This window comes from Anolis sagrei, chromosome 1, assembly GCF_037176765.1.
Source record: "Anolis sagrei isolate rAnoSag1 chromosome 1, rAnoSag1.mat, whole genome shotgun sequence".
Classification (NCBI taxonomy): Eukaryota; Metazoa; Chordata; class Lepidosauria; order Squamata; family Dactyloidae; genus Anolis; species Anolis sagrei.
The window spans coordinates 33,415,739-33,432,574 of record NC_090021.1 but is presented as its reverse complement, the minus strand read 5'-3'; the positions used below and the strand labels follow the sequence as shown (position 1 = coordinate 33,432,574).

The window sequence follows — 16,836 nt, the reverse complement described above, 5'->3', positions numbered from 1 at the left end:
TGCCTGGCCTACGCTTATATTAGGCACTTGCTTCAGATGACAGGTGCTGGGCAATAAGCATGAGATAATACCAACAGTCCTTGTCTTGTTACTCTTTTGATATGACAGGGCATAGTATTCTAAATTACCTACCATATCAATATATCCATTATCCAAAGCTTACCTGCTGCTCTCCATAAATTGGAGGAATTTTTTCATCATCAGTAGTGAAGTCAAATTAATTTGCCAAGCTAGTTGACTTCTTTTGCAATTGAAATTGTTGTGGTCAGGGTTTGTCTTTTGCCTCTGGCAGCAAAAATCTTGAATTGGCCTTGATATTTTAAAAAACTTGTTTTTTGAACAATAGAGATAAATGAATGTGGTAGAGGCTCCTTCTTTGGAAGCTTTTAAACAGAGGATGGATGGCCATCTGTAGGGGGTGCTTTGAATGCAATTTTCCTGCTTCTTGGCAGGAGGTTGGACTGGATGGCCCATGAGGTCTCTTCCAACTCTATGATTCTGTGATTCTATGATTCTATGATTCTATGAATGTGTCATAAGACACAATTTTATAGGCTGTAGACACAGTCAATGCATCACTGTTTCTACTAAAGATGTAAATGTTCACTTATTTTGTTTTCATAAGTGAAGATGAATAGTTTCCACAATTTCCCTCATGTTTCAGAAAAAAACTCTCAGTACTTCTGCACAGTTCTGGTCTGATTGGTCTGAAGCTCAAAAGAAGACTGGGGGTGGAGTTGAAGGTGGAGGCATGTCTACACAGACTAAAAAAATGTACTGCCTGTCTACACAGACTAAAAAAAATGTACTGTACTGTGTAGTGATTCTTTGAATTTTAATCTGGTTTTAAAAATTGCCTTTACCCCACAGTTTTACACAAAATCTTGATTTATAGGTGTGGCAGGCCATCCAGGTGGTATCACTTTGCTATTTCTTAATTTATTTGAATTAAAAACATTGCATAAATAAATATAAAACTGATAAAATAGAAGAGTCACAACTAGCTAAATAATTTTAATCAAAAATGGGCAACAGCAACCACATTGTCTGTAGCTTTAAACAATTCTTCCTCTGTGCATTGCTGTGCTTTTCTATGGAGTTGCGGGGAGCAGTAAATGGTAGGTGGAACTAGTTGGAGGGAAGTGATCATTCCCACCAGGAAATGGTTCTTTCCTGGATTGAATTTTTAAATTTTGTGTTGATATCAGTATATTGGTATTAGTGCACCCCCCACTTGATAGGAAAATATGTATCTTTATATGCATGATGAGGGGAGAAACACAATGGAGTAGCCAAAGAAGTGTGGTCAAAAATAATGCAAAGGATTGGAAATATGGAATGCCCAATAGTAGTGATATGACTTTAAGGTGAAATGAGTGCCTGGTTATGGCGATCTCATGGTGTGTGTGGCATTAGAGATGTTGCTGTAGGTTCAATGCAGGTTGGAAATATGCCAAGCAGATTTTTTTTTTGCATTAGTGTACCCAAACCCAGGGAATAAGTAGTTAGGATGACAACTTTGGGGGAGAGTATTAATGTCATAAACCCAGAATAGTCTCAGATTGACTTCTTCAAAAAGTGAGGTCTGTCATAACCCAACCTTCCTATTCAGTGTCTTGAAGGTGGCATGCTTGCAAGCAGGAGTCAGAATTCTAAATTAATATTGAGAGAGAGGAAAAGGGAAAAATGAAGGAGGCAAACAGGCAGACAGGAAGAGGAACAACCTACGAAACTCAAATCCAATGATGCAGGTCTGATTGGATTTAGGGATCTGGGATAAGACTCGCTTTCCTTTCTCCAGACAGTTATTAGTTTCATGAAAGGTTCCCTTTGGTTTGATATTATGTTGGCACAAATTGCTGACAACCAGGGCTGTTTTGTACTAAAAGGTGTTAAACACTTGTAATAAATATTTTTCCTTATTTCCCTCCGGATGCAGGCCCATCTCTGGTTGGTGAAGCATAAAAAAGAGCTGTCATGCCCAGTTTTAATAGGCAATAGGATTTTAGGCCCCAAGAGTTGTTTCATAGTCTGGCAGTGGACATAATGAAACTGGCCACTGTTACCACAAGATTTTCCCCATCAAGTGTTCTCCCTTGTCGCCTCCCCCAGCTGCCTGTCTGCTGTGCCTATTACAAAGGAAAACAGGGTATTTGCATTGCATAGAGCAGCTTCTCTTTATTAAGGCGTCTCTTTTTCAGTGTAAATGTTTTCCAAGCGCAGGCTTGGATTTCTCAAAATTAACAGTCATTGCAAATAGAGCAATACTTGAATAGCATTGAAAGCAAGCTGAGTTGATGTCTATCTCAAATAAATTCTAAAGTATGTTATTTGACTAGGAGCATGGCCACATCATTTCCTCCTTTCAGTCCTCTAATTCACCAAACCGCAAACCACCCACATACACCCCACATAATAGCCTTGCCTTCTGAATAGGAATCTGCATGGCAGATGGGGGTGGGAAATGCTTCGGACAACCACAGTGTTATAAAAAGTGCCTTAGGTTTTCTGCTCCAGATTCTGTTCTACAGACAATTAGGTTGTCTTCTACTGCAAACAAGTTTCCTTTTCCCCCCATTCCAATTTATTATACATTCTTGCATTTATATTCAGCTGTTCTTCCATTTGGCTCAAAAAGTCATTCTGGACTCTACATTTATATTAATAATAATTATTGTCATCATCATCATATTGTATCGTATCAGAAGTGAACCAACGGTAAAGTTGTAATGTATTTTTAAAAAACACAAACAAAGTTTAAAGCTTGGCATTATACTAAATGCCCTTTGACCAGAAACTGGCCACTTGGAGTGCCTCTGGTGTTGCTATAAGAAGGTCCTCCATTGTGCATGTGGCAGGGCCCAGACTACATTGTAATAGGTGGTCTTGATTTGCTCTTCTCCACACTCACATGTCATGGACTCCACTTTGTGGCCCCATTTCTTAAGGCTGCATCTTGTGGTGCTAGAGCGCAGCCTTTTCAGCACCTTCCAAGTTGCCCAGCCTTTTGTGTGCTCAGGGGAGAATCTCTCATTTAGTATCAGCCTTGGCTTGCAATTCCGGCTTTTATTCTGCCACTTTTGAATTCTCACTTGCTGAGGTGTTCCTGCAAGGATATCTGTAGATCTTAGAAAACTATTTCTTGATTTAAGACATTAACATGCTGGCTGATATCTGAACAGGGGATGGTTCAGAGATGTCACTCCCTTGGTCCTTTCATTATAGGTTGCTACTTCCCGGTGGATGTCAGGTAATGCAATACCAGCTAAACAGTATAATTTCTCCAGTGGTGTAGGGCCTAGACATCCTGTGATAATGCAGCATGTCACACCAGAAGTGACCAGAAGAGATAAAAATAAAAATAATAATGATAACAATTTTATTTGTAGACTGCCCTATCTCCCTGAAGGGACTCATTTTACCCCCTGCAACTGAAAGGATGTCACATTGAAGATACAGAAAGAATAGGACACAGAGTAATGTATTCAAACTGGAGTAAAAGAGATTCCACCTAAATATTAGAAAGAACCTCCTGATAATAATTGCTGTTCAGAAGTGGAACATGCTGCTTTGAGGTATGGTGGAGTCTGTGAGTGCTTTGATATTTTGTTACTTGGGCTGGAGATTGATGGCCCTTGTGGTCCCTTCCAGCTCTATAATTCTATGATAACTTGATTCTATGATTCTATGCTCTCTGAAGTAGATCAGACTAAGAAAGAAGACCTGGCTCATGGTTACTCAGTGCAGTTCATGGTTTAATAGGAACCTGATCGTGGAAAATTTCAAAGTACCATCCCAATACTTTAATCACTACAGAAGAGTAAAACATCCTTCGGCAGCACATATACTAAAATTGGAACGATACAGAGAAGATTAGAATGGCCCCTGCGCAAGGATGACATGCAAATTCGTGAAGCGTTCCATATTTTTGGCCTTTTCTGTGGTGGCCCCTCGGCTCTGGAACGCCCTTCCCATGGAGGTAAGATCAGCCTCCTCGCTGATGGTATTCCGAAAAAGACTAAAAACTTGGATGTTCAAGCAGGCATTTGGTTAATTCGGTGCAATGAATGTGTCGACTACGGATTGGTAATATGGATGATGCAATTGGACCACGATTTTAGTTAGGAGATGTATTGGATTGTGATTTATGTGAAATATTGTGTATTATGTTTTTTTACGGTTTTAATTGTATACTGTGTGCTGTATATTCTGTTGTAAACCGCGTTGAGTCGCCAGTTAGGCTGAGAAACGGCGGTATACAAGGACAGTAAATAAATAAATAAATAAATAAATTATGTGCTTCAAGTCACTTCCAAGTAATGGTGATGCTAAGGAGAATCTATCACAGAGTTTTCCTGACAAGATATGTGCAAAGATTGTCTCCCTCTCAGGCTGAGAGACTGTGATTTTCCCAATGTCACCCAGTGGGTTTCCATGGTTGAGTTGAGATTTGCATGATGATCTCAAATCACCACACCATACTAGCTCTCTATGAGAATCTTACAGGACTCAAAACAATTGATTGCATCACTTCTCAGCATTCCTTGCCATTAGCTATACAGACAAAACAGATGGGCTTTGGAGTCCAAAAATATTTGGAATGTTGCATGGCTCTCCCCTTTTACAGCACAGCACATTGTTTCACTCCCAGTGCTATGCTATATGCTTCCAAGGAAGGACAGATTTCAACCTTATAGCTGGTTTTCCACAGATCAATGAAAAACATCCTATTTATTCTAGTTGGTTCTTTGGAAACAGACATTGTCTTCTGCAGCATATGCTTTAGACATAGTTTGCTAGTTTTACAAGCTCTTTAGCCTTTGCTGCCAAAGAGTGCTGCTCTGTCAACAAATGACAAGTCCCATGATTACATAGAATTCTTGTCATTTAGCATCCAATTTTTGGTCCACTCCTCATTCTCCACTGATCAGTCAATGGCCAGATTGGAAGGTGGGTTAGGATGAGGAGGCATTTCATACTATAGTTCTACCCGGACAGAAGTGCAAGATATAGAATTTTGGACTTGATAGAAGCAATGTAGAGAAAAGACCATCAGGGAATAACCAAAGATGTCCACATAGTGATAGGAAAGGATCTAAGAGAACCATTGCCAGAGTTTACAATGGGCAAGATGGACTAATTTAAGACAACTTCCCATGCTCCCATTGTTGCATAACTGGATGAGAGTGAACATTGTCACTTAATTCATCTTCAACCAAACAACCAATGCCAAGTTTGGAAACTTTGATACACCACTAAGGTTGAAAATGTCCTGTTCTATAAAGGGTGAGGCATGGAGATAGAGGAAAAGAGCACTTTCCAATGCTGACTGAAGACCTTTTTCCAGATAGAGATCCTTAGAAGCAGCAGTTTTTGATAGTACAAGAAGCACAATACAGCAGGGAAGCTGTTTTCAAGCACTGCACCCTGGTGCTTCATTGATACTGGCCAGGTTAAATACTTTGACTTTGGGCAATGAGAACACAGTATAGTATTTCCAGGGATTCCATTAGTATCTTGAGGTAAGCAATCAAATGGGCAAGTAGGGGCTAGCACAGGAAAATAGTGATTCCTGGATATGGTGATAAATGAACTGTACTTTGAATAATTTAAAATACGTCAATCTTTCCTTGCTGCTCCAGAATGTTAGCACAATATAATGACAGAATTGCTACACTTAACTTGACCATGTAACATCTTAGTCATAACTCTCTCATTGCAAAACAAAATGTGTTGTACATCTCCAGGAAGTGTGTTTGAAATCATTCAGGAAATGTTCAGGGAACAGTCCAGCACTTCCTACTATTACTGCTAAATGTCCCAATGTGAAGACAACATCTGAATTAAGTCATTGGTGATTTAAAAAGCCATCATGTCCTTACTAGCGTTGAGGAAAATACTTTTTGACTATGGCTCCCCAAATCCCCCAGTGGGCACAACAACTGAAAATGCAAACTAGAGGAGTCTGGGAGTTGTCATCTCCAAAGCCCCCTCACCCCTTGAAATCTTCAACTATATAGATTCTGTCTATGTCAACTGACATCTCTGATCCTCAGCATTCAACAGCACAAGCCATTGCCATGCTTGGTCTTATCAGTGACCCTTCTAGCTCAATATTCTGTCTATCAGCAGTGAGCAGCCATTACATCCACTGTAGCTTTAATCAGCATTTTTAATCAATATAGATCCATGGAGCATTGTAATTGGTTAAGGCCAATGCATACCAAAGCTGCCAAGCAACCGTGCTGTACATGTGCCAATCTCTTTCTGAAACAGAGTGGAGTCTGTAAATGGAGACCTGGAACATAAGATTCAAGTAACTAAAAATAGCATTACAAATTCTTATACCAGAGACCTACCAAGATTGGCATTTACACACATGACAACAGAAGGTATTGTGATCATAGACCACTTGGACATCCCAGAAAAGTTGCCCACCAGAAAAGTATTACCTCTTTCATGTCTATATTTGAAAAGCCAAGGGATTGAAGACACACAAATGCAATAACTGGTAGGGCAAAATCTGAATTTAATTGTATAGAGAAAGATCTGTGGATTTCACATGTGTCTATTTCTTTACATTTTGGACTAAGCGTCTCAGTCTAAACATAGGAATATAAGTCAATGGGAGGGAGGCACACTTACCCATCCATCACATAGGTGAGTTTAGCTTCCTAGCATGCTGCCAGGATGTTTCCTACTTGGAGCTCACCCAACACCATCACACAATGTACAGCAACTTCCAGCAGGGCTCAGTGGAGAAAGTGTCCTGACAATGTGGTATGATGCTTCCCTTGAAACACAGGAGGCTTTCTGTGTTCAGTTGGGAACCATGGGACCATTGTGAGAGGAAGCTGCATGGTGACACTTCCTCACATCGGATGAAGAAGCATTGCTGTGTGTGTGTGTGTGTGTGTGTGTGGGTGGGTGCCCGGATTGCCTCACTGCCCTGCTAATTTGCCATGGAGCAAATCATCTCATTCATGAGATGAAGTCCTTAGTTGGATTCAGATATTTCCCTGAATAGAACAGTTCCTACAATTTGAAGAAGAAGTGGAAACCTGGCAAAAGTTTGGGAAGAAGCAGAACACCAGTTTCTTGCAGTTTATATTTCATTTCTCGGTGGCACTCCCTAATGGTTCTGAAGGTGTCTGCTAACAGACAGTATAGAAAGTGGCTCTGGAAACTGCTGGTGGTGGCAGAACCATTCAGTCCTCTTTCTCTAGTACAAGTTAAATTTAACTTAGAACAAGTCTTAATCCAATTTTGGCTGTGTCTTTCTGTATGTATTCGGAAAATCAGATCTTCTGTTCAAAATAATGCAGGTTGGATCAAAAATGATCTACACCAAATGTGATCCTCCAGATATTTGGATGGAGCTCCTAATAGCCTTTTCTGTTCACTTTATCAGCTATGTTCATGTCCAAGCTCAGGCTATTTGGAAGAACATATGTCCCTATTTGAGCCTGTCTGGGTCTTGATCATCAGCAGAAGCTCTTTTCTCAGTCTCTTCCTAGGCAGGCCAGAAAAGCACCCCCTTTCTTGTAATTTTTATTCATGCTATTCTTTTAACTGGAGGTTTGAATTATTTTAATACTATGAATAGTTGAGTTCTATTTTGATTTTCACTTTTGTATATTTTAATTATATTGTTCTTTCACATTATAAGCAGCTTTGAGTCCCAATGTTGGGAGAAAAGTGGGATACAAATAATGATGGAGAAGGAGAAGAGCTGCATTTAAACATCTACAGAGTCATGCTTTTTAAATCCCCGCATTAAAAATATGTTTTTGCAATGCCAATGTAGATTAATCTCTTGATTAAGTCTTGCTTTGATGGGTTGTACATTGAGAATGCCAAGGTCCGCTAAAACCTAAAGCTCTAAACAGTGCAAGGCAGCATCTTGCAAAATTTCTCTGAACAGAAAAAAGTTTCTTCAGTGAATAGCTGTTTTGGATAAGAAATACTTTTTCAACATGTTTCATTGTATCAGAAGCCTTTTTGAGATTTTAAAAAAGATATATAGCAAGACTCTTCAATTAAATTTTGCACAAAACATTGCATTCTGCAAAAAAAACCCTATATTTCCATCCAAATGTATATTACACCTGCATAAAATGTGTAAAATACATTTTTGCACAAACACATATGTTTCAAACAATTGTCTAGGATATGAGAAACCATTTAAAAAACATTAACTTCCACAATTTCCTTAGCAGCAAGAAAAATTAAAATGTTTCTCTGCTCAAGGACAAAGTAGTTGAGAGTTTGCATCATTAGTGGACTGATGTTTAGGGCAAAGGATGGTTCTCCTTTGGAGTGTAAGGTGTTTAGAAAGAAATATAAGCCATGAGCAATGAGCTTGTAATTTATATTTTATTTTGCACAAGCTTGCATATATACTGCACATACATTCAGTTTAGAGAAGATGGAAGGCACACAAGGCAATTGAACTACTGTATCCTTTAAGTGGTACAAAGCAAAAAGGTAAAGGTCTGGAGAGTATACAAAAGCTTAAAACACACAAAATAAGATCCCCTCCCTCCCTCCCCACCCCACCCTCCCCCCAAAAACCATTTTTCCTGATTTCTTTTTCAATTTAGTAGCTGCCAAGCTAGAATTGTAACTTTTTTTCTCAATCAATTGTCTACTGCACCTTTTTTCCCTCCATACAGACAGGGGAGTCTTCATGTTTTATCACATCATCAATTAATATTACAGTACATCCTTGGCAATACAAAATTGTACACCATCAAATAAATTAGGATAAATTAAACCAATAAATTATGCAAAGTCTTCAGAACAATAGACAACAACAAAAAAAAATCCACAGTTGAAATTGCCTCTAGCTAAAAATAAAATTAAAAAAATCAAAAATTGACTTTATTAATTCTGTTATTGTACTAACTTCAAATTAAAGGGTTTTATTACAAAAATGTTTAATAATGCTATTTACAACATATTGCTAAATAATATAAAGGCAGTGTTTTGTCACTTTTGTAACTATATACATATGAGAAGCAGCTGGGACAATAGCAGTTTTATACCTTAACCTTTGACTCTTCTGGTTAAAATGTAATAGTTAAATAAGCATATTCATTTAACTTTTGAACTCAGTTTTATGTGGTTGGATATATATTTAAAACCCCTACAGTATAAAATTGATTCCTTAGTAATGCCACACTGGATAATTTGGAGGGAGAATTTAAGATGGACATTTTATTGGAATTTGACCATAGATTTCTTGTATGTTTTAGTACTTCTGATGGCAACTGATGAACAGAGAAAATAAATGACATTCTCGAATCACAGAAATGGCTAAAGCTGCCACCTCACGTTAGAGCGATCCCTATGAAGATGCAAAGGTTAAACACCAGTTTTTATCCCAGCTCACTATATGAGCAATTTTTCTATGGTTTACAACCAACAGTTCTACAGAAAACAAAATTGCATTTCCTTCAACCAAACATTTAAGTGCAATACAGTAACTGCTTACTCATATAAACCAGTTACATTCTTGAAGGGGAGCTTTTTGAAAACAATGCTTATTTAAAAACTTCCAAAACACAGAATAGATACCCAAAAAAGAAATCTTTGCACTAAAACACCAATAATTACTATATAATACACATGACAAATAGAAGAGGATTTTTTCCCATTTTTTTTATTACTTCTCATGTACAATGCTCATTTGAGGGGGTTTGCAAACCACTTCTTATATATATTTATATTTATTTATATATATATTTATAGATATATATTTATATCTATTTATATCTTTCAGTTCTGCTGGTGAAAGTCCTATATTTAAAGCCACAAAATCTTCACTTTTATTTCTTAATTAATATCAACCTGTGGGTAGGGAAAAAAAACCCTTTGCCAATAAATTACTTTGTGCATACAGGAAAAAAAAATCCTATAACTTTACAGAAACTAGATTGCTCAAGTCCTGGACACATGATGAGATCTCTCTTTAAAAAGTACTGAGCTGGGTTTTAAAGGATGCTTTCAACTATCTATACAACTAACTGCAGTGTTTCTTACAAATTTAAGAGATGTTCTCAGAATGTAGTTATTATAATCGTATGCCTTTTATTCAAGAAAAGCCATCAATCTGAATACATACATTGCTTTATAAAAGTTCCCCTCGCTATAGATGTTCACCCACATACCTGGTACAGTAACAATGATTCTGCAAACTTAAAACACTTTAAATTAAATAATACTCAGAGGCACAAAGCAAACCTCAAGAATATATGGGCAAACACTTCCTTAAATAATTACTACATTCTAATATCTTTCACCTTTTAAAAACCATTAACTGTGAAGCGTTCCCATTACACAACCAGAGATACAGTAAGAATTAAATGTTTCATAGTTTCAAATAGAGCATTCATCTCACAAAACATAACAAATGTTTAAAATAGGTTCTTAATCTACATTGGGGGAAAATGTAAGCTTTTCACTTCACACGCATATTGTGTGTGTATATCAGTATATATACATATATATATCTATATATTATCGTGTGTATAAGGGGGTATATATGTATGTATATGTATACACATATATATAATACGTATGAAATATTGCTTCTATACTACTTTTCATTAGGCTAAGAAAACACAAGATCCGCACCACTGTTACAAAAAATTGGCTTCTACAAGAATTTTTTTCAAAATTGAATGCTGCTCAAACGACTCAGAAAAAAATAATTTGCATTATCAAACTGTTCTAAAAATTCTCTTCTTCAAAAACTTATTCTGTTTTGTTTGTTTGTTTTTCAATTTTTTTCTTTAAAAAGACACAAAATATGCATAGCTATTAACATTATGTCAAACAGCTGAGGAAAAGGGGGGGCAGGGGAGAAAAAAAGAATTCAGTGTTTATTGCAGCTGTAGTAACCGGGAATTGAGAGGTTTTTGAAGAGAATGGTCCAAAAAGACAAAAACTGTAAGCCACAGAAGGCACAAGAACAATTGTACTTGTAAAAGGGAGAAAAACTGGTAGTTTTAAGGATTCGACTGACTTCATCCTTTCGCTGGTGCATTTGAAGTCTAGGCACACATTCTAACCTTCAGTTTCTATGAAGAATATATGAATTAGGGAGAGATTAATGTCAATGTGGGGGCCTAACTGTTTTAAAAAACCCAACCCTCCTTTCTTATTCAAAGACTTAGCTGTATTAGTTTGGAATATAAACATGCAAAGAGATCTTATAGTATCTCAGGGCCCTTCCACACAGTCATATAACCCAGAATATCAAGGCAGAAAATCCCACAATATCTGCTTTGAATTCGGTTGTCTGAGTCTACACTCCCATATTTTCCAGTTCAAAGCAGATAATGTGGGATTTTATTCAGTTCTGTGGAAGGGGCCTTAGAGAATGAGAGAACCAAGTGGTTACCATAAAATTTCTTAGTCTAAATATCTAAAGAAGCAGACTTAAGGCATGGGCCACAAACTCTGAATAGGGCAAAGGTTACTCCTGGATGTCCACCTGAAGTTTAGGTACTTCCAGCCCCTAATGTGGGGGTAATCAGTTAACCTAATTTTACCCTGATTAGCAGAAGTCAGGGAATGTTCCAGAATTTCCTCAAAATGAAGGATGAGCCTCACACTTTGGGGTTGGTATGAACAGCTGGAGCAGTTCTAATTCAAACCAGTCTAGGCCTACACAGGCCAATATCACCATCCCCTTTTCTCTATGTAGTATAGGACAAAGAATATGACATCTACCTGGGTTTGTATTTGCAACTGCAGCAGCAACCAGGGACCTCCAGAAAACTCCTGTCTGCCTAACATCACCAAAGGTGATGGCTGGGATCTTTCTGGAGCTCCATGGTTGTCACCACGGTGACAAACAACAGCAAAGGAAAGAGTGACCATCCAGTGGGTTCAGCAGATTGGACAGTTGAGACTCCTCTCCCAATTCTGTTACTGTTTGGAAGTAGAGAGTGTAAACACCTCCACAGAATCCAGTGCTAGTCCAAAGCACAAATTCTCTGGCTAGGCCCCAGATTTAGGTGCCCATATAGATGTGGCCTTAGTTCATGAAAGAATATACTACCCAACTTCTTTCTCTGTATCTGACATGATACAAGCTGCATTTGCATATCTACTTCCTTATATCTACTTGTCTTGGCACAATAGAGCAGCCATGCACCTTTGATGACCCAATCCAATGTATAGTTTTGCTGAGAAAATATATGGTTGGAGGATGGGTGGGCATTCTTATTGCTGGGCCTGCTCATCAGTGTGGATCACATCCACTATAGCCACCACATTTGTTATATGTCTTTTATTTTTCAATGCCCAAGGTGACAGAAATGAAATGGTAGCCACTGCATAGAAGTGATGGTCATAAAAGTGTATCTTAATTTGAATATTAACTATCTGGCACAGCTCAGTGAAAAATCCTTATACATTTGGAAAACAGGATTCATTCAGCTTAAGTGAGATCTGGAATTTTCTCTTGTAATAAGAAGAAAAGAAAGTCTAAACTAAAATTTATTTCTTGTTTTCAAACTGAAATGCCTTCAGATAATTTTGTGAATTTCCAAGCCATTATGGTAGTATATTCTTAGAGAGGATATTTCTCTAGGAATCTCTCAGTCTTTCACTGCAACTCTATACTGTTTGGGCCAGTAGTCGGGTAATTTAATGACATTCAATTGTATCTGTCATTATAGTTCCAGTTGGGAATGTATCCCCAATGGATATGAGGTTTCACTGTGCTGTCATTATTTTGGCAGAATTTTATCTCTGTTTCCTATGCTAGTCATGGATCTAGACTAGCAGTGACACGAATAGGGAAAAGCAACCTAAGCAAGGGATTGTGAATGATTCAGGAGCATGGATTCTCAGCAAAACCCTACATTGGGAGTTGTCATTGACATCATAAACAAAATGAATGCCTGGCATTTATACTGCCAATTGGATGCCTGCTGCTGCAGAAAATGGTGGCCTTTTGTCCCATTCTACCAGCTGCACTGTCTACACAGCACAGACACAGTCTATGTACAAAAAAACCCTTATAAATATGATGTAACTACAACCCAAAAACCTATATGGAAGAGACTTTAAAAAAAAAAGGCTTATGCACAATTAGATCTGGTTTAGGTATTTGATACAAGTTTTATTAATTTGTGAATGAGCTTTGGAACTGCACATTCTCTAGATATCTCTTTGGATGTGTCTCTCTGTGTACACCATCTTTGATGCTTTGATACTGATCTATTTAAACAACAATTTACCTCTGAAAGACAGAACCCTGATCTAATATTGATTTATTTAACAAAAAATGGATCAAATTATTATTTCAGTTAGAAAACAATGATGAAACTACAGCTCTCCATTTCAGATTTAACAAGTTGTAGTTTGAATATCCCCAGACTGAAGTATGAAAATTCAGAATGAGAAGTGTGAGAATGTAGGTCTTCTGTTATTTCCTGGAATAATAAACTGTGCCTGATCAACAATGGTGTATTAGGCTACAGTATGAACCCCCCGCCCCCCATTGGGTTTTGGATATAGTATATATCTTCTGGATGTGTCTTGCTTACTTTCTTGAGCAAACGTCTTGAAACAAGAAAATCCCCACCAGGCATGCAGAAAACCTGTTTATGCATGCAGAAAGGGGTCACTGGATTTCACTCTTGGCTGCTTTAGTGGGTTTTTTTAATCATCAGGTTTTGAGGCTTTTCATGACAATAACTACCTTCAACCATCTATCCTACAGTATTTGTACATCACTGCAATTACTAGGTCAGCTTTTTGTTTTATAGTAATGCCACCTGGGGTAAACTTTCACTCTCTAAAGTCAAAATATATTTTGTATTTTTTTAAAAAAAAAATCAAGATCCAGGAAAAAGAAAAATAAGAGAGGGGGTATTGTTTAAAAAATATCCTTCTAAACTGTAAAGCAAATGCATTGTCTATCAAGTGTGTATCAAATTGTAAAGGGAAAAGGTCAGTAATGTAAAATGCTAGTCCAGTTAACAATAAATTCTTACTGCATCTGTACAAAAAACAACAGAGAAAACAAATACATAGTGCCATAGCATATCAGAAAACACTAGACACTACACCATCGCAAAAAAAAGGAAGGAAGGAAAGAAAAAGGAAACCATTGGGGAAAAAGCATAAAAACTAGCAACAGGCACCCAATCTGGCAGAATATCAACTCACTCTAGATGGACTCATACAAATCTTATTACTATTTTGCACTGTAAAGTAAACTTGGTTTTGGTCACCTTGAAGAGAAATTTCATCTTGGACTGCATTCATGTGTATTCTGTTTCTGTAAATGTCAAAAATTAGAGCTGCCTCTATGTGCTAAATAATACCCACTCATTGCTGAAAATGGCAGCCTTGCATATTAGTCATATAACCAACGCCAAGAAGAATTTACCATATTTTAGTGTTGTGACAGTTTGCATATCCCAAACCCATGCCATTGACCATGGGTAAGGAACCACTGCCCACCAAGAGCACTCAGTACTGAATTCTAGTAGACTTTATGGAGGGATACAGAACTGTTTTCATGGCTGCCATTTTCAGGGACAGCTAAATGCACAGCATCACATTGACATTAATCCAGAGACCTACATAAATCATATTTTGATCAGGATTCAATTAGTTTAGGTGGCGGTTATTCTTAAGGTCCTTGCAAAAAGCTGTTCTGAGATGATTTTTTAAAAAATGGATGAGTCCAATTCTTTCTTATCTAATGTATTATTTTCATGTTTTGCTTTCTGCTAATTTTGTTGTAGAAGAGAAGTTGTTCAATTTGTTTCATTCATTGTTAATGAATCACTTATATTTGAGGAAATAATAAAAGTGGCTAGCTTCTGCTTTTCTAGCCAGTGGGACAGGAATAAAGTTTCTGCATGATTTATAGGCATAATCCAGAGCTAGTTAAGCATGCTTAAGTCCCAGTAAGATAGCAAGCATGGTTAACCACTTATGTTCCATCGGCATCAGTGAAACACAGTATGCCAAATTTTCTCCACAGTTGTGCTCTCTTTCTATATTGTGCCTAGTTTATATCGTGAAACAATATTTTTATAAAATGCCTATTTGATTTTCATTATGCAAAAAAGTTTCTTTTACATTGAGATGATGTCATTTTAAAGGGTTTTTTTTTTTCATTTTTTGCCTCAGTAATTTAAAAATAAAGTATAGATATCTTACAATGTAGCCCAGAAGTATAGGTAAATTCAAAACACTTGTTCTCCAGGTAAAAATATGAAATATCAAATATATACACCACCTAAGGGCTTGTGGGTAAAGGGAGAAGAATATAGTTTAATAAAAACTTCATTTAGAACATGGCTCCAGACCTGACTATTCAGTGTGATAATTTGTAACAACACACTCCAGCCAAATTTCAACATTAAATGGATGTGTTCTATAGATAGCTAGTACTAAATTCAATATGACTAAATTCCATGAATTTAACCATACATTGTACATAGGATACAACCTTAAGGTCCCATTGATTTCAATGGGAGAGTTTTATCACATAATCTACCAGCAAATTAATGTGATTTAAAATGGATCTTGAAATTGGATCACTGAGGGCTGAAACTGGGCTAGAAACAGGCTGCCCAAAATACCCCTCTCGGAAAGAAAATTGGAAATAGCTGGAAATCCAATGGAGGTCCTACAACCAATTAAAAATTAATGCTACCCCTGAAGTCCTTAAGAGAAGCAATTTGCTTTTTTTCTTTTTGCTTCTTTTTTCTAAGTAGATCAAGTTGGTTGCCACAAAAACAGCCCTAGGGGGAATATGTAGCTAAAGAACTGGACTTGCAGTATTCTTTGCTTGAAAGGGCAAAAGGAAGGTAAGCAGTGATGTGGTGAACTTCAAAACTTTTGGGTTTCCAACCTTACTGCCTTGATCTAATTTGGATCAAGACTTCTCTAGAATCTGGACCAAATCTAAAATAAACCCATTTCTGGGCTGTAATGATCCCTAAGACATACAGAGACAGTGCCTCCTTCCTTCCCAACCTTTCCAAAATGCAGAGATAGTGGTTCCTAGGATTGATTAAGATAAAGCGCATGGTTCATGGCATTGTTAAATACCAGTATGTTTGCAGCGGCATACAAGACACTGAAAAGGAGGGGGGAAATTCAGGTTATACATGTGTCCTTGAAAAGTAAAATTTTAAAGATTTATGTGGATTTTTATTTTGTTTGAATAACTAAAATGATCACATATGCTTAAATGAAGACTTTGGAAATTGTGGTCTGTAGAACTGCACTGCAATGTTAGAGCAAAATGGTCCTAAAGTTGCTAAAACAGACTTGCACACACTGAAAAAAAATTCTTCTCCCAGGGATACAAGGGTAATATGTTGGGGTGAAGTAAACTATTCCTCCCCCTGTGAAATGTTAAGTCATGGATAAAAGTAAAACAAAAGCTGGAGTTAAAATAATTATCCACTTTTTACCGCTCTAAGAAAAAACCACAAGGAATTATGATCTGATTTCATATACATATATTATATGTATATGAAATGAATATAGACGTACACACACGCACACAGGCACACACACAACTTGGGCATCAAAAAGGGGGGTTCTGCTACTTTTTATACATTCATAAATAGTGTTTAAAATTTCTACTCATGGAGAAGCTCTTGGAGGCAGTTTGGGGATTTGAAAATCTCAGGAACTTCACTGTCCAGCTTACAGATGACCTTGTATATGGCCTTCTTCCAGGAAGGATCAACATCTTTGCCTGCGATAATGGCATTGAAAAACTCTCGTAATGTGATCTGAGCCACTTCCAGGAATCTCTCTGGAACCTGCTGATACAAGGAGACA

General features: G+C 37.3%; 1 protein-coding gene and 1 non-coding gene across 6 annotated transcripts in view; one reads left to right on the top strand and one right to left on the bottom strand.

The window, feature by feature from the left end:
- Positions 1-3,827: 3,827 nt before the first annotated feature.
- On the top strand, positions 3,828-3,930 carry LOC137095978 (U6 spliceosomal RNA). The gene has a single exon (XR_010909116.1). It is a non-coding gene; the product is annotated as a U6 spliceosomal RNA (small nuclear RNA).
- Positions 3,931-13,087: 9,157 nt separating this feature from the next.
- The window catches only part of PROX1 (prospero homeobox 1), an 89,063-nt gene continuing 85,314 nt past the window's right edge, over positions 13,088-16,836 (bottom strand). For all 5 annotated transcript variants that reach the window (XM_067463731.1, XM_067463727.1, XM_067463736.1 and 2 more), the window contains one exon: positions 13,088-16,817. In XM_067463731.1, the coding sequence (XP_067319832.1) occupies positions 16,632-16,817 (186 nt within the window). In that variant the 3' untranslated portion in view covers positions 13,088-16,631. The remainder of the gene's footprint in view (positions 16,818-16,836) is intronic.